This window comes from Scophthalmus maximus, chromosome 12 (assembly GCF_022379125.1).
Source record: "Scophthalmus maximus strain ysfricsl-2021 chromosome 12, ASM2237912v1, whole genome shotgun sequence".
Classification (NCBI taxonomy): domain Eukaryota; kingdom Metazoa; phylum Chordata; class Actinopteri; order Pleuronectiformes; family Scophthalmidae; genus Scophthalmus; species Scophthalmus maximus.
In genome coordinates, this window is record NC_061526.1 from 11,871,935 (window position 1) to 11,895,881 (window position 23,947).

Consider the following 23,947-nt stretch of genomic DNA (forward strand, 5'->3'; position numbering starts at 1 on the left):
ACACACTTCCTTACAAGTTCACAGCAGTCAATCTCCGGGCCCGTCGCACAAGAAACCTCGAAAGTTAAAAGCTGCTCGTGTGTCCTTCTCCTCCAAATTCAGATGACAGCCAGTTTGTTGCATCTCCTGGCCGTGTCTGACGGCAGCGTTCCAAGCTAAACTGGCCTCGTGTTTCTGTTGAAATGTGAGCTGTGTTGCACTGGTTGTTGGAAAATTAACTGTGACCCAAACAGACGACCCAAGCAGGCGACTCGGAGAAAAGGCCTGTGTGATGGAGAGATGCAGAGATTAGCCCCAGCTCACAAATTGATCCGGTGCCCTCAACGTGGAGTCCCGAAATATAAAGGTACAATTGTGGGAATACACTGACTTGTGCCTTCATTTCATTAAAGCAGAAAATTAAAGTTTTGTTGACGGGGAATAGGACAACAGAGGCATGTTAATTTTATTTGCATACACCACCATCACACACACCAGTGTTGGCAAGGGCTAAAGTCAAATATGTTGAATAGCGTTGTGTCCCTTGTCACCTTCTGTTATTTAAGGAAGGTGATTCAACATTTTCAAATAAAGAAAGGCTCCTCTGTTGAGTGTGCACTCACGTGTAGGACACGTTTCTGGGTGATGTCCTCTGCCGAAGGAGGAAGGGATGAATCATTTGTTTCATATTTTGGAATAGACAGAAAATTAAGCTGACACCTAAACACAAAAGCACACGTGTCTCCAAAAAAAAAACCAAAAACATTTTTTACTTTTTTCCAAGGCACCATGAAATATGAATACAGTAGTGTCCATTGTTCTCTGGCCTGCGTATTCGCTTTTCCTCTGTGCTTCCAGCACATTCTGCTCAGTCATGCCTGGTTATGAGGAGGATTAAATCACCTGAGGGAAATCCAGCACCTGAACAGAAACATCCGAAACCACACGGACGGCGAGGTCGCCGCCCCAGCTGAACAAACCGACATCAGAACTCGTGTTGTTGACTCTACGGCACATCCATAACATAAATTGTACGGTGCCCCTTTGTTGTGCCAGAGGTCCTTTTTTGCTTTAATAAAGTATGACCAGAGGGCCGGTTAGCGCGCGGATTTACATTATGAATTCCATACTGTCTGAGACCATTGACCCTGCTTGTACAATACCTTGCGTATTATCTCGTGACTGTGAATGTCTCTTTCACGAAAATAACGCAACTAAGCCTTTTTAGATTACAACCGTAGCAACAAAAAAAAAAGCTGAAAGATATTGGTTTCGCATCAAACAGGTTCAATAAAGTGTCTGTTCTCTTGCTGCCACACATTTTGAAGTTATCCAGCAATGTCTGGAGAACTCATCTAGTTCTTTAAATTGGAGCATGTACAGTATAGCTTCACAGGGATGTTGTCATGGACAATTTTAAAAGCATGGTGCACATAGAAATAGGTTGCAATTGGATGATACATTTAAAAAGCAAATCAAATTTAATTTTTCAAAAGGATTCAATCTTGAATCTTAAGAGCTAAAATTTTGCCTCTGTAGTATGTGGAAAGATACACTCCAAAGATCCACAAGGACAAATAGATGGACCTCGTTGTGGGGTTATTTTTCCCAAAATATATTCTATTCAAACTGAACACACCCTGAAATACACTTCTGAGTCACTATAACAACAACAGAAAAAACGAGTAAAGCTAAACCACTACAGATAAGAAAAAGATATCAAAATTTCTGCTGCTGTTACTGTAAGTAATGTTTATCTATTACCTAATGGATAATAAATAACAGGAACAATACAGATAATGTCTCAGTTATTAAAAAAAACCTAAAAGTTATAACTGTGGCTCAAATTGGAAGTTGGAATTGGAAGTAGACTTCGAATTATGCTAGCAATGTGCCTGACACTATCTGGACCTGCCTGACATGCTAAATTCCATCCATCTTCCCCTCTGTGAAAGCTTAAAAAAATGAGTGCATGACATGACAAAACATTGAGGAGGTATAAAATGGTTAAAACAGAACAAGGAAATTAAACTCTAACCAGCTTTGTTTCACCCTCAACTGGTATTTCATGTTTTACACGTCGACGGGCCACTGCCATGTAGGAATGGCGCAAGTTCATGTTTTTACTGTAAATCTTTTCAATTTTAAAGTCGTAAACTGTAATCTTAGATGTGCTTATTTTGAAGAATCAGTTAGCTGTGTTTTTCTGGGCACATTTATTACAGAAGCAAGATGTAAAAAACATCCATCCAAAGACGAACAAGACAGACGTGGACCTGGAAGCTTGAATCCCGTCAAAGACAAAACAATACAACAGATTTGTCAGTGACTTAGAATGGTATAATATGTTACGTTTCATGCAGTGTTAGCAAACTCATCTCAGTGCATTTCTGCACATGAGCTATGGTATTTCCTAATATTATTTCAAGCTAGGCAAATAGGAAAATCACCCGGCAGTGACCTTTGAACTGAACAATTTGTTCCAACAAGGAACACTTCCAGCACAGAGGTGAGTTATCATTGTTTGACTGTCACTGTGGGATGCAAATTATTGCAAAATTATGTTTTTTTGGTTATGAAAAACAAAGTGAGTCACAAATATTTTGACACGCAGAGATTGAGAGGAAGTTATCACAATGATGTGGTCACGAACGATACACGGTGGAACTGGACCCAAATGCAAGACACAACACGGGATAAAATATAACGTGATTTAATGTGTAATCTAATATACAGTGCGAGGTGCCATTACGTGACGTTCCTCCACGTGGCGATGGCGTCCTCCGAGGGAACAAACAAATCCCACACCGTGGAGGAAGGCAGGCCTGCAGGCAGGCAGGCAACGAGGGAAAACTATAATAAATGAACACAAGGAAGGGTTAGCTACACAAGCTAAGGACACGGGGAAAATGACAACGGTAACTGGAGCCAGGATCACAATAACGATACCGCTCTTGCTGACTGAACGATCTGACGACAAATGGATCTCAGACCGGTCTTCTTATACTGAGGGGGGAATGATCGGTGAGGATCTCCACCTGTCGCCACCTGCAGGGAGAAGCCACGCCCACCAACACACAGACAGACACCGAGCAGGGGAGAAGCCACGCCCACCAACACAGAGAGACACCGAGCAGGGGAGAAGCCACGCCCACCAACACAGAGAGACACCGAGCAGGGGAGAAGCCACGCCCACAACACAGACAGACACCGAGCAGGGGAGAAACCACGCCCACCAACACACAGACAGACACCGAGCAGGGGAGAAACCACGCCCACCAACACACAGACAGACACCGAGCAGGGGAGAAGCCACGCCCACCAACACACAGACAGACACCGAGCAGGGGAGAAGCCACGCCCACCAACACACAGACAGACACCGAGCAGGGGAGAAGCCACGCCCACCAACACACAGACAGACACCGAGCAGGGGAGAAGCCACACCCACCAACACACAGACAGACACCGAGCAGGGGAGAAACCACGCCCACCAACACACAGACAGACACCGAGCAGGGGAGAAACATGCAGGATAACACACAGGGGAAAACAAACAATAAAACGAAAGGGGGGAGAGGAGGGCTGCCATGATACCATTATGGCAGATGCCATTACTCTACCAGCTAACATTGAGATAACAGTCAGTCCCTTAAAGAAAGGTTTAAAGGGAGTTTGGAAATTGCACAAAGAGGTGATTAGAAAAATTTTGCAAATAAAACAGTACAATCAGACATCATTGTTGTGAAATCGGTGAGTTATTTCACAGTAACGGTGTATTTGTACTTACAGGCTTTTTTTCATTATTTTCTTGCGCAACATAGTTATAAGGTACTTGAAAATGACAAGTAGTAATATCATACAGTAAAAAGTCAAACCAAAAATACAATATTATTTTTACAAGGGAATTGGACTGTTAACAGTAGTTAATTCCAAAGTCGCCTTTGATAGCAAATCTGCACAAAAGTGAGTAGCCAAACTTGTATAGGGTGGACAGTTAGGTATAATTGTGTGTCATCTCCATAGAAATTAAGATTTATAAATATATATATTATTGTACCTGTTACGTGACCATGATATTACGTTCATGTAAACGGAGAACAGGGTTCCACAAGAAATTGGCCCACTACATAATCTCGTTGATGAATGAAAAGACAAGAGAATATGAAATATTTTTTATTTGAAATCAAAACTTTATACAAACACAAACATTTTTCTCCGTTTAATACATTGTTTTATTTTCAAGACAATGTTGGGTAAATGTCTCTTGTTCATGTGAACGCATACAGTAAGGGAACGGAATCTCAGCGTACGGTATGTAAGTTCAGTATGTTTCACACGGACATACGAAGCTGTGGGGATGGAGCTCAGTGTTTGCGAACATAGCAAGCGTCCTGTGTTTTCTTGGAATCGGTGTGATGTGAAGAGCGGTGAGTTGAGTGGGAAACGTTTAAACGGATACATAAGAGTTCGGTGACACAGCTTTGCCTCCTGGTTTTTGTTGTTTTTCATTTTTTCCCTCCAACACAGCGCTCTCTGCAAATTAAATGGATTTATTTTCTATCCCAGTAGGAGAACACCGATATGATGAAAGCAGAGACGGTCCTTGTTTGGATATGATCCCAGCCCCACGGGCCGGGGGGGGGGGGGGGGGGGGGGGGGGGAATCCAACATCATATCTGCACATGGAGATAAACAAAGATCTCCCTCATGGTGCGAAATGATGCTAAAGATTGCATTGTAGCATTCAAAGACGCGGGTATTAAATTGTCTCGATTTTCTTTCTCCCCAATGTCTAGTTTACTTTCCAATACCTTTTTGTAATCATTACATTTTCGCCCCTCCTCTCCCTCTTTCATCCTCCCATTCTGAGAGGACTTTTCTATTTCTGGTCAGAGCTTCTATTGAGACACAGGTGTCACCTCTGAGGAATGTAGAAGGTTTTGTATCTTTGCAGTTTTTTGACTCGTCTCTGACCCGCTGCACTGCTGTCACACTCTCATATCATCTGCTGAGTTCTCCCGAAGGCCAGAATCAAGACCAGGCTCTGTGGGTGTGTGTGTGTTTGTGTGTGTGTGTGTGTGTGTGTGTGTGTGTGTGTGTCCAGCAGTGTGTGCCTCTCGGTTGCCCTCTCGCACCAGAATGTGGTTTCTGTCACAGTGTCGCCATCTTTGCCACTGCTGGTGTGGCACCTTCCAGTAAAACACACCAAACCAAACAAGTGGGCTCTGATCTCTTGACATCCGGAGAGCCACAGGCGCCGCCGTGCACCTGAGAGGAGGTGACCCGAATCCCACCCCCGCACCCCACGTAATGTCAACACAACAGAGATGTTGATCACGGTAGTAACCAGGAGAAACTTCGGGAGGCAAAAAAAGGATTGTAAAAAAAATGTAAACTGTAAAACTGTAAAATAAACAGCATTATAGAACTTGCACACTACAATAATACATATACAGTATTCGAATATTTGTTTTTTAAATGATATCAATGTAGAATAAATTTCAACTTGACAGTTAATTTCAAAACTTGGAAATGACAGTTGACAAAAAACTGTTTGCAAAAACAAAAAGATAAAATGAAACATTAAAAATAACAGAAAACTGTTCTCTTGAAGCCTATGGACTGTACTGTATTCTACAAAAGAACAAAAAGATAAATTCACATATTTTCTTCACGTAAAACTTTTTTTTTTTTAATTAAATGGTGCAAAAATAGATACAGACAGATAACTGGAACAAAACTAAATTCAGCAAGAGGAAAATAAATGAGAAATTTCAAAGAAACATAAATTGACAAAAACAGAGAGAGAGAAAACAGAAATTGCACAAATACCTGCAGAAATGAATTTATTGAATACTATTGGGGGTATGTACGTGTGCCGAAAAGGCTGATAGGACCCTGGGAGTCACATGGCCACAACATCACACAAGCTGATGTCCTGAATGGAACGTGAGAACCTGTGTTTACTGTGACAACGGTGCACGTTGTATGTGTCTGTGTTCACTGAACGTGCGTGCGGTTGTGTTGGGGGGATGGGGGGGGGACTGAGCGTCTGACGTCCACCACACGTGATGCTGTCTGCTTGTGTCAATGGATGCGGGGTGCTGTTCCCAGGGGAGACAGCAGCAGCCTCCAACCAGCAGACACACTGAAGCAGACACATTTCACACACACACACACACACACACACACACACATACACACTCTCTCTCTTTCTCGCTCGCTCTTCCTCTAAATGGTAAATCCAAGTTAATTCCATGGGGTGGTGACATTTATAGGCGTTCAGCTGATGCTCTTATGCACAGAGAGCAGGGCCGGGTTTTTGACTCCACTCGGCTGTAACGGAGATTGAATCTCTGCTACGCAACGGCCGATTAATTCAGAGTTCTGCACCCACGCGTATTCACTCTGTGGTGGGTGCCGGAATCCACAGCGGACGTCCTTCATCACCCACGCTGTCATGACTTTTCACAAGGACACCGTCTGGCGAGTGTATTCAGTTTACAGTGATGGCCTCCGGATCACATGTTTGCATTTTTTGCACTTGTTTTTTCACTGCATATCTATTTGGTCTTTAAATCGAGAGTGTGTGTTCCTTCTGCAGGACGGATGATGCATCGGTCATCTGTGTTTGGGTGGGGCCCAAAAGTAGGCTGCAACCACGAGCGGCTGAAATTAGTACTTGAGCCCACATGGTGAGGGGATCAGATACCTGGATGCATTTCAGGACTAAAAAGAAAAAAGGAAGTCAGCCAGGCAGCAGATCAGGATACCTCCCGGGTGCTTCGTTCTGGAGGTATTCCTGTTATGTTGGACCTGGAGAAGGGCAGATGAGGGGCGAGAACGTACCCGACCCCAGGGTGGAGTCGTGCAGCTCGCAAAGAAAACGGCCGCGATTACTCCGCTGCGACATGACCCACATCTGCATGACCCACATCTGCAGTGATGCCCCCAAAAAATGGATCAATGGTGCATGGAGAAGTCTGTCTATTACTGTTAGGTTGTGGTTTTTGGTTTTTTTTGTCTTTTGTCAAAGTTGCTGTGATCAATACATTTACAGTAACGGCAAATCAGTTGACAGTGTGTAATGTGCAAGAGGTTGCTCAGAGAATCCCCTTCTGAATTTGCGGTTCCCTGTGGCACTTCAGGATTGTTTTCTAATTATTTTTAAACCCTGACTAGCCTCATAACACCAAAAGTGAGTCAATCTGTTTATTTTTGTTTTTGTCTGGTTCCATCGGTCCCCTGTAGTCATCGATAAAGAAAATCTAATCAGAGCTTTTTTTTTCAACGAACACAATCTGTGATGCTGGCACTGTGTGCGGCCTTTCCCCCATGCAGATAGTATTAATGTTGACAGCATTCCTGGAATTTACATCACTCGACGGAACAGTTCAGTTAATCCTCGTAAAAAGAAGATAAAGGGGGTGGGGGGGTAGAAGGGGATTGGGGAAAGAGAGAGAGGCGGGTGGCAAGGGGTGGGGTGGTCTGTAGGTGAAGAGGGAAGTGGAGGGAGACAAGGAAAGGGGAGAGACGAGCATCCCGCCAGAGATGATAGCAGTACCCATTCAATAGAATTTCTTAATTAACCAAATTACTGAATTGTGTCCTGTGTCTAAATGTCTCTGAATCTTTACATTTGTCGCTCAGAAACACTTCATTTGGCCTCACCGCCTCTTACACCGTGCAGGGATTGTCTTATCTGTCTGTATCCTATTCCAGTCATGAGTGTCGAAGGGCCACGCTCATAGAGTAACGCTCCGGGTATGTTCTTTGTTGGTTTTCATTGAGTCATACTAGGGTTGAGCAGTTTTCCGAACACGTCCTGTTTTATGATTTGCGTGAGCAGCGCCTTTGTTGTGGATGAACACAGTGCGCCAACCAATTATTCTGATCATTCTCCACTGTAATAAACCGAGTGGATAAACCAGCACAGAAGATTCCGAGGAAATTACAGTGACTTGCATTCTAAAACACATTCTCTCAGAGGATCTCATATAGGCAGCTGTATAATTAAACTTGCGCCTACAGCTCTATAACAGAAAAAAAAAAATATATATATATTTAATATTTAAAAAACCCCCACATCTATAAGACACTGATAGTGCAGGTAGCGTGGCAGATTAAAGAGGAGACAGGTGAGACGGAGTGGAAATGCGATGAAGGCTTTTTTCCGGAAGCATGGAGCCCAGCGCGGAGAGGTGAAGGGAAGCTACAGCAGGTTATCATCCAGAGGTCACAGCTCAAGGTGTTGTGTAACCAGATTTACAACAAAACCATGTGGTGGAATGTGACCTGCGTCATGATGTGTTGATGCTGTGCTCGCACACGCACACACACACACACACACACACACACACACAGGCACGCACGCACACACACACACACACACATGCTCGCTCTCTCAACACAGAAATCAATAACACCATCACTCCTTCAGCCACACAAGCACGTGCACTGTGCATGCTTGTCATTCTTTCATTTAATGATAACAAAAAACACGAGAAGACAATGCGGAAATATTTGTTCCAAAAAAACAATATCTTTTAAAAAAACAATACACTGCCATGCAACCATGAATTCGATTTACCCAACGTGATAAACAAATATCTCAGGAAGACTTGAACCTCTAATAGTCCTCCTTGACTTTGGATGGTGTTTCTTTTTTAATGTCTTTTTTTCAGCCTTTAATATTTTATGAAACAATTATTGAAGGATCAGTCAATATGGATTAGGACACTCAAATATTTTTTGCTGCATTAAATAAGTCCTTATTTCCTTCAATATTTGCCGTGTTCTCTTGGCCATCTGCGTGTTTTGTTGGACATTTTATTTCATGTAGATTATATTTAAAACCCCAAAGATCCTACGTACACACAAAAGAAATCCCTGAGTATCTCCCACAGCTCATCACGTCCAGGTTGATTTTTGACCCCAAGTTACTGTGTGTATTTGGAAAGGCGCCACAGTGCTTACCTAATTCTATTTCTCCGCCCCTCGTTCCGTTTTAACCGTGTGGGAACATCGCAGGCTGGTGTTACATGTCAGCAGTGGACGCTAGCTAGACAGGAACAGGAGGATCTATTTTATTTTGATTCTGGAGGCCCTAATATCATCTGATCGTCGTGCCAGATGGCTGTGGTAAATGCCAGTCTCGACAGGAGCGTGTTATGTAAGGCCCTGGTTTGACTAAAACGCTTATATTTAAAAAAGAAAAAAAGAAGAAGATTATATAAATATGACGTACAAAAATTCAAAATAAATAATAATTTATACAAGCTCAAGACACTTTCTGGTTTCGTTCTACTGCATAAAATGCATCAAGTCAGCATCTTTAAAAAGGCTAATTGAGACATTCGAGGTTGTCCGTGACATTACACGTCATCACGGCGAATTACGAAAATCACAAGCTGACCTCTGCGGCCTCATTGTGTTTACTTATGCTCTTCCAAACTTTGATTTTTTTCTACGAGGACATACTCGCCAAATCAAATAACAGGTCGGGAGCTTGGTGGTGAGGTCATGCGACTGTGGTGTAGTTGATTTATAGGGGAACATTAGCTTTTTACACCCTTTTATATGTAACCTCGTCATTCAGGTGTTCATTTGAGAAGTTTCGTAGCCTTTTCTTTTCTGCAATGATCCAAAAATTCCAAATTCCATTGGCCTTTTGTCGAGGGAATAGCGTAAATGCTAATGTCTGGGTCAGCCTACGGAAAATAAATTGCTCCTGCAGCTCCTCTATTGACTGTTTTTACTATAAGTTGCACATGCACACTCACCCCTCAGTACACGTACAATCTTCAATACAAGAGACGGGAGATTGTTGGGTTGCGTTCGTCCCAGCGCCCAACAAGCTTTCCATGCCGTCACTAAACAGGAGGCAGCAGAGGGACACATCCCATGAAAGGAGACGTGTCAATGTGAGGGAATGGGTGAAAATGACGTACTATATGATGGATAAGACTAGAAAACCAATTTATTGATGGTCCATTTCCCGTTTCGAGAGAAGAACATTGCAGGAGTTCCGAGTCAAAGAGCTTGGACCTGATCAGACGGACGTCATGACCATCTTTTACTGTGACTTTACCCTTAGATAACTTACTGCAAAACACAAATACCAATGTTCATTCAGCTTCGCAAACACAAATAAAGACTTTCCGTTCATTCAATCACACTGTTGCACCACACTACACGTTTTCTTGATTCTCATATGTATATTCCAGATCTTGCTATCGCATGCTTAGCTTGGTTGGAAAAGAAAACCCCCAGAAACTTTTCCATTTCACATTTTTATTGGTCATCAATAATGAAACAGCATCACGGATAAAAAACAAACAAACGCCTGATCCACAGGAAGCAGACGCGCTGTGAACAGCAGAGAGACGTGCCTCTCCACGGCCGAGGGTCCATAGAAAAAATAAGGCAGGCTTTCTATACAACTCGTCTCGTAACACTGTCGACATTGGCTGGGATTGCGTCTGCATTTCATTACAGCCGCGAGACGGCTTCTCTTCAAGGCCAGCTCAATGTACAACAGCATTGTACATATTGGCTCAATCGTGCAAAAGGGATTCAAATTCGTCCAAGAGTGAGGTGGAAAGTTCCTCCAGACTGAATACCTGAGACACTAAAGGGAGTAGAGGTGTGGCGTCGGGAGCATTCTGCAAAATCACTCTGCCTCTCTTTCTTTAAAAAAAAAATGATGAAACCCAAAACTTGAGGAAGACACACACATCTCTGACACAGACCGCCGGCGGGTCGGATAAGCCGCTGACAGCAGGAGGCCGATTGAGTTGCAGGCAAACGTTCGTAAAAATTAGTTTAGAACAAGTATGCCAGATATTAAAACTGAGAACAATCCTTTTGTGGAACACTCATAGCAGATACTGAACGGACCGCGTGGACCCTATACCATCAAGAAACTTGCTGACTTAATCAGACAGTGGAAAGCTTCAGTTCAAGTAACATCATGAAATACGATGTCGTCAACAATTTTTTTTTTGAAATGACGGCAGTGATAAACGTTGTGAGCCACAGCGAGGTGCTGCGTACGATTGTTCACGTAGAGTTGGCAGAAAAAAGGAAGGTTCCGAATCGTTCTATTGATCTCGTTCTATGGTACACAGCAACTCGTTAACATCAGTGTATGGCTACATGTTAGCACACATGATATCACGTCATTTGATAAATAACAGAAAAATATAAACTCGTATCACAAATTATTACGGTGTTCTGCCTGTAAGAACCCTCCTGGTGTGTGGGGCAAAAAAAATATGTTGGATGATCTCGTCTTGATTCGGTCCCAACGCCGGTTTTCCAAAAAACATGTTCAAGCTCAGTCCTGCTTGATTGTGGCTTAAATTTGGAACCTATAAGATACAGAATCTTGTTGGTGCGACAACCTTGTTATAAACTGTTATGAAGCCGGCGGTTGATTGATTCATCCTCATATGACAAGTTAACACAAAAAAATGACAATGGATATATAGAGACCCAATTTTCTACAAATATACAAGCGTCAAATAATGGGGGGGGAAAAAATACAGTCATACAGCAAGAAAAATGTCTAATACAAGTTATATATATTAATATATATATATGTATATATATATGTATATATATATATACATATATACGTACTAAAACAAACACTTGACTGCAGAAGACTTGTAAGGCAGAATCCCCCAACAACACACTCACAGACGATGAGAGTAAGTGTACCATAAAATAAAGATTATTTACAGAGCATATACAATTGTCCAAAAAGACCATGTTTGTCATCCTAAAAAACATGCGCATAATACACTATTTCATTTGAAATATCTATTTGTTTCATGTACATAGATCCGCAAAGGATCTATAAATGTTGTCCACTTTGGCTGATTGTGTTCTTGACACGTGACGCCACCGGAGAAAACGTGAAATGACCAAATCTGGGGCGTGGATTTTTGCCGTCGTTGATTCTACCAAAGGCACCAGTAGCTACAGGAAGCTAATCACAATGAGAACAGTCCAAATTGTATAAATAAAAAAAGAATCATCTATAGTTACAATCTCGATCTGATTAAAAGATTAGATTTACGATATTAGTCAATCTTAAAAATGTTAATGAGTGTACAATGACTTGAGTGAATACTGATTTACTAGAACGGTAACAATTAAAATACGTTGTTTCCCCTCATACAGGTTCACCATGACCATGTAAAGACACAAATTCTTACAAATTGAGGTCCAATATTAGAAAAGAAGCACAATTTTTGAGCTTGCTGAGTCATGAAGTGTGTGATATCGTCCAGTACTCTTTAAAGAAAAACTTTGACTGTGGGAAAAGAGAAAGGCTAATTCAATGTGTTGCCAAGATGTAGATGAGGAAATTCTACTGTATGCTTCATATTTAGCATAAAGACTGAATGTGCCAGAAAAAAACAGTTAGCCTGGCTTGGTGAAGTCAAAATCCACTGAGCATCACTTCCAAAGCTTTATCATCTAATTTTTGTTATTTGATTTTTTTTTTTTACATCTAATTTCAATTAAAACCAAATTATAAGAAAGTGGTTTTACAAGGAGTTGGCTTGCACGCTCAGACGTGACAGTAATAGCGAAAGTGTCCCCTTGGGTTTGTGTGCACAGAGGGGAAGCTCGAGCAGGTTGACCAAAGCAGTATGTGCATGTAGACTTTAGCAAAGCTTCAGCAAATTAAACCAAAATCTCCAGGAAAAAGGGTTCTACATGACCGACTGAAGTCACAGATTGACCGTTGCCTTTTAGATCGGCCGACGGCTTCGATTGAGTTCGGGATTTTTTTTCCGCGTGACGTTGCTGTGGTGTTTCAATGTGTTTACATATGTGCACACGTTGTGTTAGCTCTACACTCTGAGTGATTTTACTCAAGTAACTCAAGTGTAAAGCCAGTGCTAAGTGCTCCTCGTTTCACGGGGGACAACGCACTCCACCTTCAAGTGCACAGAGCACCGATGGACTCGCATTGTCCCTCCGGCCATGCAAAATTTGCAGTTCACAGATCTGCTTCCGGTGATTGCTACACATCATGTGTTTGTTCTGTCTCTTCATAGCTGGAAATGAAAGTGATCATGGTCATGATGATGATGATGATGATGATTATTTCAGGCTGGCTTACCGGCACCTTAAACCAGAGTCTGTTTCCAACCCCCAACCCCGTATGGGTCTTGATTCTCTCTCTTGACTGTGTTGTGTCACATCCAGAACTTTACAGCATCAAAGAAAAAACGAGACAAACTAAATATATACCGAGCAAAAAAAAAAAAAAAGTCCCTCCGGCGAGGGAAAAGTGAAGATGTCTTAACCCAGTGCAGCGCATCTTTATGTCTTTCATGTTGAGGTTTTATGATTGATGTTTAAAATCTGATGTAGGGAAGGGGAACCTCTGATAAACGTCGCTCCCCAGATGTGGGAACAGCTGAGTTCCGTGGGAGAACTTGAACTTGGCGGTGCGGGAGGCGGCGGTGGCGTGTCGGGGCATCGCTGCACTCTTTCACGTGAACCCGAGGAGCTTAGTGACCGCCGCTGGAGCCCGGGGGGTTGTGAACCCAGTCGAGGACAATGAGTGACAAGCTGCCGATCATGAAGACGATTCCCACGACCAGGAAGACGGTCGCCTGAAGAGAGAGAGACAGAACAAGAGGCAGAGGTAGGGATTAGATGTGTGATGATGCACAACAGGGGGCCTGCGGAGTGCGAAAAATGATACAGTGAGAAAGCTGTTGGTGTGTGTGTGTGTTCCTGCATACATACCCCGATCTTCTGCGGGGAGCGGAATGGCACTGATTTTACTAGGCGGATGTAAAAGGCGGCAGGTAGGATGAAGATGAGCATGGTCGCCGCAGAAGAACCTGCAAATAAAAACCAGAGGGAAGGTTGATTCAGCCAGTGAGACAAACAAGCATCTGAAACAACAAATCACACCAGTACCTCTACGTAAAATGTTTCTGAAGTTTCCTGCATTTTCGGCAGCAAGGGAAAAAGGTTAATCCAAGGATCGAGTGTGAGATCGTAGGTTTACACTTTCACAGGCAGAGTAGAAATAACAGTGACGAACCAAGAAATGATTTACATTAAGGGAAGGGTTATCCCCTGACTAGTGACCAAATTTGCAGAACTTCCCTTTGTGCATTGATGTCGAAAATGTAACATATCTACTCAAAATAGCGCCGCCATCAGCAATCCAGACACCCAATGTACGACAGGGCTACTATGGGTATTATCTGGGATGCTGAGCGACAAAACTTTCATATATTACTGCTAAAGTTGTGGTTGCGTCCCAAACCGTCCCTTTTTACCCCCCGCCATTGACCTCCGATTTTTCAAAAAGACCAATTTATTTTGCACCCCAGAAACTTTTGAGGGGCCAAAATTGTTTCCTTCAACCTTATTCCAACTCTCCGGTAGAAAAGTACAACCAAATTGAGTCAGTCTGATTAATTTCCTATTTTGAGATAACTGATATAATGTTGTGAATCTTGCTTGAATCTGTTCAGAGGATGAGCCATTATCCATTTCAATGTTTGATTGCCGAGGTGCAGGAATCGGCTTCGACAGGCTGTGGCTGAACATTGCGCAGGGGCCCTCCAGAGTCCCTGTGTGTGTGTGTCGGCATCGAGACTGTACGTTTTTGACTGCAGTGGTCGTAAACAGCTCACGCGACTGCACAGCGGACACAACCCCGACACTTAAAGCTTCTGTACTTCCAGCGCCTTTGCTTAATAAAACGACCCATGAACTGGAGGCGCTAATCAGGTCTTGACGGCCTCCCTGTTTTATTAACCCACATCCCTCCATGTGGTTTAGACAGGTTCCACCTTCCACCGAAGAGCAATGAGTTTCGTGTGAAAAGGTGAAAAACGTCAGCCGCACCGCTTCCATGTTTTGCCGAAGTGCCGGGGACTCACCGATGAAGCCGAAGATGTCTCTGATGGTCGGGACGAAGATCACCAGCAGGTTGTTGAAGGCCAGAATTGCGGCGGCGATCAGCAGGTGGCGAGTCCAGCTGAAGTCTCGGCCGCTGAATAGCAACGTGTTGATGGAGGAGCGGATCTGGGTAGAAAAACACAAAGTGTGGACGTTTAAGTCTTCGGTTTTGGTCACAAAGAACCGGGCAAATCAGCTCATTGATATTGTAAGAAAGCTGCGTGTCGAGATCAAAATAATATGAATACTATCCCAGTTCGGTTCAATGAAGTCAAAAGAATGTTGTGTTCAGAGCCAGCGCTTAGTTCAACTGACTTCACACCGGAGTATAATGAAACACGTGGTGTCTGTCACTGTCGAAGAAACAACTCATAAACGGCAACAAAAACAACAGTCTGGTCTGCAGGTTTGCCGGCCTGCGCCTGAGACCGGTTCCCACACTTGACCACCGACCGAAGTGTGTCGAGTGCTGCGAGGCTGGTGTGTGTGTGTGTGTGTGTGTGTGTGTGTGTGAGGGAAACAGAGAGAACCAGGGGATCCCGGCTAAGACGCCCGGTGCTCCTGAGCCACAGGCAGCCTTTTCAGTTCTCAAGTGGGTGAAAGGTTGCGGGTATCAGGTGAAACCCGAGGCACCGTGAGCTCGCAGGCCACACGGGGGAGAGGTTAGGAGGGGCGGAGCTTGCGGCACCCATTCAAAAAGGCAGGGGATTATCTCCCGCCGTGCAATGGAACCATGGGATTGCATCAGCCGGTAGTAAGAGGAGGACGGACATGCCTGCAGGGGGGGAGGTGTGTCTTTACAAAAACAAAAAAAAAAACGCTGCCATTGTCACTTGCACAGAGCGTTTTTTCCCCCGCCAGCCTGTCTTCCTTCCTCTTTTTACTTACTAGACCCACATTTAGACAGGCGAGGGTCACCAGGCGCCATGGCAACACATTTAATTACAGCCCTCGCACTTGTATTTAAGAGAATGATTCACAAGACCCGAGAAGAGATTCAAGAGAAGGTGACTCCTTTATGTAGTTTACCCGAGAAGGACGAGGCATGTGCAATACTTTCCCCTTCGGAGAGCCACTGCTGGTGCAACACCACATGCCTTCTCTGTGCCCTTTCAAGTCAGACTTAGGCACAAGAATTATAGCCAGTTAGCAAAAATCACATTAAATGGATTTTCTGCGCTGTCAGATTGAACCGAGTGACTTCCATCATGACTGTCGGGAGGAGGCACCGGGACGACGCCCGCCCTTTAATGTCCACCGCCCAAAAACGTTTCTCACTTCACAAGGGAGATATTAATGACAATGATTTAGGTGCATCTCTCCTGAAACCATACAACCATCCCCGACCAACCAACCAACCAACCAACCAACCCCCAAACTCCCCCCCCGAAGATACAAAACTGCAGCTTGATCGTGGTATTTCTCTCCATGGCTCCAAACTATTCAGCACTTGGCTGTTAGCTGGTGCGCAGGCCTTTGTAGTTCACTATGTGATATTTGCACACTCCTTTCTCTCTCTCTCTCTGACACACACTCACACACAAACACACACACACAGAGACACACACACACACACACACACACACACACACACAGATGTAGACAGACGAGTTTTAGGCAGCCGAATCTGGGATCGGCAGACCTCAGCTGAGCAAGCGAGTCCTGCAAAAGTTGAACACACAAACACAGAACCTCGCGCACTCGAGAACCATTTCGTGCAATCGCGGGGGGGGTTGTGTTTTTTCTGGACCAAAGTGGCAGCCTCACATTTGAACTTTGCAGAGACGCTGAGCGCGGGCGCCATATGCAGCCTGTGGTGTGAACTGAGGTCACATGCAGCAGAGTACTTCCCGTTTCAAGGTAAACATACCAGCGGGTGTCGAACGCTCGAAACTAGACAAACGCATCGCTGCGGCGAAGACAAATGCTTCGGCAGCGTTTCAGTTCCGCGGCTGATGGGCAAACAGAATACCACACTTCAAAAATCAAGCGCGTCTCTCTGTTCCCAACAAAGAGACGATTTAGGGTCGAGTTGTACTTTTCCTAAGGTAACAAACAGAAACTTCAGTAGCAAGCGCTGAAGCGCCGCGCTGCACAACTAAAGGTCCGGAATAAGACTGAATATTCACTGCAGGATGTTGACCTGTGAGAAGGAGATGTCGGAGCTGTTCATCAGCTCATTTGCAGACCTTCTCCCATGGTTTCAGCCTCCAGCCAGAGCCATGAGAACTGGGGCATGTTTCACTCCACTTAAAGCCCTTTCATTATGTACTGGATCCTGCCAAAGCCCTCTGTGAGCATCCATCCTTCACGTGACCGCACAACCCTACCAAACACACACGCACACACACACACACACACTCACACACACACACGTGCATATACACTTTAACACCTAGACACATGTTTGCAAGCGCACAATCCGCCCACATGCTCTCCCATTCTCTCAAAGTGCCTCCCCGCCGGTGCCAAGGACAGTCGGAGACAAAGCCAACGTTAATCTCTGGCTGAAGGTCGGCGGCGATTCCCTGCGAAAAATGAAGGTCGGGGAGGATTCAAGGCAAGATTCTCAAATGTCAAATGGAAACTTGGCCGGGGCGACGGTGGGACGGTCGGTAATTCTTTTGATCCGACGCCTTCACGTGTGTCCCGAGACCGTCGATCTCTCCGGCAGGGTTTTTTTTTCTGGCAACGCCGATGAATTTTACAGCGTCAAAATTAGTCAAATTAAACGTTCTGCACGGACTCACAAGATCTTGTTAGGAAATTGATGCACTGATTTTTTTTTTTTTTTTTTTCTTTCTAATTCCCAAACAGCACAAGCTTAAGTCAGCCATTTCATTCACATTGCTGTCTCTCAGCAACTGGTGCTTATCACCAAACCTCAAACAGGATATGACTCACACCTTTTCACAGCCACCCATGCAGGTATACACAAGCCAGAGACAGGTTCTAACACCACCTCACGATATGAACTAGATAAACATGTCTAAAAGCGGAATATAGGACCATGAGCACAAAGGTCTGACTTTGTTACCCTCCTTTGCTCTTTTCGTAAGCAACCCGTATCTTTTTTTTTTTGTGTCACTTTTCATGCTTGGGTTCAAATCAAATTAGTATCTCCTTTATTGTCAGAGTCCTCCTCCCTCTCACTTCCAGGCTTATCTGTCTCCACTGCAATTATAATAAAAACATTATTTAGTTGTGAGTGCCATTCAAAGTGAAAAGGCATCGAGTTGGAGCCTGTCGAAAATATGTTACATTTCGATCTGAAGCGGTGGAGAAGGAATAAGTTTGGTCGGACGACAAGAGGAAAACACAAATATATAGTAGCTGCGTGTTTGCAGTTAGCCGGACTTCACATGATTGAAGATAACCAGGATGTCATCTGGTTTTAATAATCTGTCTCATGTGAAAGAAAACCACCGGTCACCACTGACTGATTTCTGATTTTGGCAAGTTGCAATGAATGTAGCTGCCGCCCAGACTAGAATAAAATTAGGAGGGGCGTCGCATACGAAAATCGGAGTTTTCCTTGATGGGATTTAGGCAGTCTCCCATGACCCCCATCAACCAATCATTAGATTCACTCTCACGGTCTTCCGTGAAGATCCTCATGCATTTCTCTAAGCACTGTCTGCCACTAAGACAACACATCGAGAGGACTGTGTGTCCCCTGGCGGTGGTTTGTGTTTCTGTCTCCCTCCGCTGGCAGCTGAATCCCCCCCCCCCCCTCCTCCCCCCCTGCTTATCACTGGCTCTGCCCCTCTATATGGGGGGGGGGGGGTTGGGTGGTCAGGGTGAGGGTTTTTCCACTGTCCTCTCTGTGAGGCTGTAAACTTCCACTGCAGCGAGAGGGGGGATCCTCTCTCACATTCCCTGCGACGGAAAAAAAACAGCAGCGTCTGCTAAAGGATGGGGCTTTTCTCTCTCTCTCTCTCTTTGGGTGTGTGTGTGTCTGTGTGCGAATGCAGGCATCGCCGAAATGGCTCATATGTAACAAAAATATGGTGACAATATGTGTGTACATACGAGACGGTGGACTTATAAGAGTACAGGTAAAGCGGGCGAGTTAACGTTCTGTAACTCCTTAAAAATGTATGTGAATGTATATGTGTGTGTGTCAGTGTGTGTGTGTGTGTGTGTGTGTGTGTGTGTGTGTGTGTCAGTGTGTGTGTGTGCACCAAATTTATCCGTGTTACCATAATGTCCAGTCACTGCTGCATCATTGTCTGTCAGCACTTTCCTGCAGCAAAATGGCCACAACGTTGCCTCCCCCTGGTGGCAGCCCACTGTAACCGCAACCACTTCAGAATCGACTGAACAAAAGCGGTTGCTCGCTTTAATACATTAAAGCAAGTTTGTGTGTGGAGAGAGAGTGTGCGTGTGCGTGTGCGTGCGTGGAAGCTAAAAACGGGGGTATGGAACCTGCTCTGGCCACCTGACATTTGTGTTCTCTTCGTGTCAGATAAGGGCCAAGCTAAATTTAGACCAGGACCATATAAGGATCGGGAAGTGAGAAGAGTGTGTGTGTTCATGTGTGTGTGTGTGTAGGTGTAGATGATTGTGACTGAGAAGTTTTGTAGGTGGACATCACACACAGACTAAACAAGAACTTTGGCTCCATCTTGAGAGGAAAAAGGGGAATCGGACGCAAAACGGAAGACGGGTGTCACCGTTCGGACCTAAAGTAGTGTGTGTTCAAGTTGTGTGTAATTATGAGGGGCAGCCGTTTACATCCTCAGCCTGTGTGCGTCCCACGGATCTGAGGTAGCGGCAAGAGGAAATCGCCAAACTGAACAGTGTGTTCTTTTTGAAAAAAACAATCAACCACATCCAGAAAATGACACAAACAACGCCGACTCTGCACCAAACACAGAACCCTGTCTGTGTGCAGAACGACACGGAGAGGCAGGCGCGTTTGACTGCATGAATAAAGATGGTTTAACAAGGTTGGCGACGAGTGCGGTGTGTTTGTGTTTATCCAAGGGAACGTGCTTTTTGCGCTCTGACGCAAATCAAATTATACAAGCGCTCGAAACAAGGCTCCATTGAAGGCTGCCGACTGCGATGAAAGTTGAAAAAGGACAAAAGCGCCCCGAAACGAACGTCGGCGCAAATGTTTATTAGGACGTGTGCCCCTTTTCTTTTTTCCAACGGTCCCACGGACATCAGAGGCGGACGGCGTGCTCATGTGTACATGTACTCACGGGGAACAGCACGATGGGGACGGTCAGGGTGACGGCAGTGAGGACAGCCAAACGCACCATCAGCAACATGGTGTCGAACTTGTACACCTTGGTGAAGGTGTGGAGCAACTCTGCCTCCACGTTGTCTGTATTGTAGGAGAGAAAAACAAAAATTTAAACCATTTCACAAAGCGGCAATCAGATTTCCTTCCTCTATCCTCTCACACTAATCATCTCTCCACCCCTCCGATTCATCACGTCTTACCATAAAAGGTGAGGTAGCCAAACAATGCCGACAGCATGTACATGATGAGCATGGCCAAGATGGACAGGTTGGAGACGTTCTGCATCTTTTTCCTGCTGCGACTGAAGAAATCACACACACACACACACCCATTAGGAAGGTTTAGGGTCGCATATACTCGAATATATGCACATACTTCTGATCCTCAGAATGTGCTTTTCGCCCCCTTTAAAACTAATGTATTCCAGTGTGTTTAATTCTTTTCGGTGAGTCCTCTCAGTGGGACGCAAACCATTTCTCCCGGGCAGATAATCGCGCAGACGTCGCGCAACTCCACGCAAATTTGATTTGGTCTTCAAGTGGCTCTTATAATAATGACATAGTATCTTTTACCTAAAGGAGCAGTATATAAGATTTTGTTTAATATATTGACCTTCAGTTTGCATGATTAAACACCACATTTATACTCCTGTCATTCACCCTATTTTGGCTTTGTGTTGAATAAGATTAATATTTTTGTAATAATGAGATGGGAATTGTATCTTAGTTCTGTCAGAAAAACTTTTCTGTAGTACTGTCTCAGATTGTTTTCCAGAAATTCCCTGGGTTTTTAATCTTTTTTTTCTTCTGTCACTGTCTGCATCTCAGCCGGTTGGTTCTGCTACTTGATTGCTGGGAATCCGATAAATATCTTTGTTTTTCTGCATCTCTCTGCTCTGATAAGATGCCGTGTGCAGTGTTTGTGTTGCCTCTGCAAGGACAAAAAATGTTAGTTTTACTCTACATATCCCGTTGTGGGACGAATAAAGGAATATCTCATCTTATCTTGTCTTATCTAGGAGAACATGGTGGCCTTCAGGCAGCAAATTTGCTCTATGAGGAGCAGCGCACTTACTCTTTCAGCTCACTGTAGATGGGCAGAACTTCCGGGTGGCAGACGAAGGCAAAGGCCAGGATCGGCACGGTGTATGCCGTCTGTGGAAAAACCACATAGAAATACGCATAAACATTTCAGAAAATACAACCATGGTGCAGTTGATCCAAAATAAAACTCTACAAAGCCAAGGAATTATTACTTTCACACTCGAGAGTTGAACAAGAAACCGGGCTGGGACATTGTGGTCTACCGTCGCCCACAGTTACAGCTCCACCACTGGACTGGTTGTAACTCGGTGCCTTGTTGGTTTTACAGCGGTCATGCATGACGTGACAGACACTGTTTCTTTTCCTGCCGCAGTTTCTAATTATGATTTATGGATCGGGAACACAGAGTACTCATTTCAACGTAATATTTGTGTGTGTGTGTGTGTGTTGTCAAATAATGCTGCACTCAGGGATTAGACACGGCCGCCATACAGTAGATGTCACCTTGGACACTGCGACTGCGTCCCGGTGTCGACACAAAGCTGCGTGTCACACTCCCATAGTGATTTATGATAGTGTAAGCTTTTCACACACAAAAGCCAAGCGCACGCCCTGAAAAAAACTCCACCTTTACCAAACGTGTCTATGCAAACACTTGCTATTCCGTCCCTGTTGTGGCTGTGCATTCCTGTGCGTAAGCCTCATATTGTTTTGTACAAAGAAGCATAAACAAATTCACACGTATGAATATTGTGTTCACATGCTCTTGGCATTGTTACTATCTTTCATTTTGCACTCGTGTTCACTTTGCCGGTGGCGCACTGAACCAGTTTGTGCCTGTGAGTAAATGCCACACCTTTTAAAATAACGTACCAGTTATGCATTTCAGGTGTTGGATGCTTTTAACCTTTACCAGAGGTTATGTTTACACAAAAATGCTGAACTAACGCACTGGACAAATGTTTTGGGTCAGTAGAAGTTTGCACACACAGCTGGGAGCCAATCGGCAGTTTCTCAACCAGCAGTCAAAGGCGTCCTGAAGGGCCACCACCAAGTCCGCCGTACCTGTGAGTTGAAGATGAAGTATTTGGGCGTGCACATCTCCTCGTCGTCGGGGTGCGGCTCAAAGTGGACACCGGTGGAGTGGTGGGCGTCGTGGCTGCCCTGGACCGCCGGGGAAACGTCGGCCCGGGAGAAGTCCATTTGTGACGAGCGGTTTTGCAGCGCGAACATACCCGCCGTGTCCGAGGCGTTCATGCTCAGGTTGGACGAGTGGTGGGAGAAGAAAGGAAGAGGGCAGGGCAGCTGGGTCTTTTTGTAGATGAGCTGGAAAAATGTCAACGTCAAGTTATGTTCACATAATTCATGTAGGTAAAAAGAAAAAATGGAACAAAGGTACAACAAACAGTTTGTCCAATTTTGGAATTTGGGGATTTTTATTTTCTAGCGTTTTCTATTTTATTTAATAATGTGCTGAATAAGGTTCATGAGAGCAGAGAGTAAAGCAGTGAACCAAAACAATGCGCTTAAAGAAGCTAAAGTGCTCCATTTTGGTGATATACAGTAGGTGAGGATTGGAGGATAATTCTCATCACTCAGGGGATTCATCACTACGAGCGAACTCTTTCACGTTACGCGTAGTCAAATGATATGTTGCTCATATAGAAAATATTGGTCATAGCAGCTTAAATACATCTCATTAGGACATATGCGTCTGTAGACAAATGCCCTTTGAGTGGTTATAATATGCCCTTCTCTGTGCCTGAAAAACTTTATAGGTGTGTAGTTGTACGCGTCTACCCACGAGTAGTGAGTACTAGTACTATTACTAGTACTAACTACTGGGTAGTCATGGGTGGTAACGTTGACGGTGTAGTTGCTGGTGTGATCCATATTCATAATTGTGTCTAGTTGATAATGTCCTGCGATCAGGAGACTGAACTTACCACACCCAGGAAGAAGACCATGCAGGTAAGGGAAAACCCACTGGTGTAGCCAAGGTAGCCTAAAGAGGAGGGGAACATTTAAAAAAAAAAATCAGCAATGACATGTGATACTGTTCTCACAGTTCGCACTCTGCACCTCTGCTGCTCTGCTCCATATCTGTAGCTGCCAAATCAGTCGTCTATTTTAGAATATGGGTCACCTACCTGCCTTTTCCGGGTTGTCACCCATATCCTAAAACCGTGGGAAATCCGATATGAATACAAATCTAATGCTTGTCAGCCCGCATTATTAAATCAAAACCAGCTCAGACACATGGCTATGATCCCATTTGTTTGGGAGATGTCCGATCGGCCTCAATGACATAATGTGGTTGGTGGGCTCCGTGCGCAGCCTCATAGAGCTCGGCCAGCTGAGACGGATCTGGCCGCCGGAGCTGACTACACGCCTAACAGCAGTGTTGCGTTACTGTAACTCCTAATAGCTGACTAAAGGGCCGGACTAAGGTTACATTACTTCTGGCTTGGCCAGACAGCTGCAAGAGCAATGTGCCGGAAGTGATAGTATTTCACACGCTGAAGTAAATGAGCGACGTACAATTTGACGGTGAATTGGTCTTTGAAAAACACACACACACACACACACACACACATACGCAACGCAGTCCTTACCCAGATTCTTCAGGAGAGACAAAGGCAGGATGATTCCGATCGACACAAACACCACCAGGTAGTTGCCATTCAGGTACCATTCACTGCAAACAGGGCACACAGAT

At 44.5% G+C, this 23,947-nt stretch overlaps 1 protein-coding gene and 1 long non-coding RNA gene across 5 annotated transcripts in view; one reads left to right on the forward strand and one right to left on the reverse strand.

The window, feature by feature from the left end:
* Positions 1-3,134, forward strand: part of LOC118318192 — a 16,739-nt gene extending 13,605 nt beyond the window's left edge. Inside the window, exons 3-4 of the long non-coding RNA XR_004795636.2 lie at positions 234-346; positions 2,716-3,134. This is a non-coding gene — a long non-coding RNA (uncharacterized LOC118318192). The remainder of the gene's footprint in view (positions 1-233; positions 347-2,715) is intronic.
* Positions 3,135-10,258: 7,124 nt separating this feature from the next.
* The window catches only part of slc38a4 (solute carrier family 38 member 4), a 32,880-nt gene continuing 19,191 nt past the window's right edge, over positions 10,259-23,947 (reverse strand). For all 4 annotated transcript variants that reach the window (XM_035647167.2, XM_035647197.2, XM_035647178.2 and 1 more), the window contains exons 8-16: positions 23,844-23,926; positions 23,175-23,233; positions 22,294-22,554; positions 21,260-21,339; positions 20,386-20,486; positions 20,142-20,266; positions 14,913-15,057; positions 13,759-13,856; positions 10,259-13,622 (exon numbers count right to left, since the gene is read on the reverse strand). In XM_035647167.2, the coding sequence (XP_035503060.1) occupies positions 13,518-13,622; positions 13,759-13,856; positions 14,913-15,057; positions 20,142-20,266; positions 20,386-20,486; positions 21,260-21,339; positions 22,294-22,554; positions 23,175-23,233; positions 23,844-23,926 (1,057 nt within the window). In that variant the 3' untranslated portion in view covers positions 10,259-13,517. The remainder of the gene's footprint in view (positions 13,623-13,758; positions 13,857-14,912; positions 15,058-20,141; positions 20,267-20,385; positions 20,487-21,259; positions 21,340-22,293; positions 22,555-23,174; positions 23,234-23,843; positions 23,927-23,947) is intronic.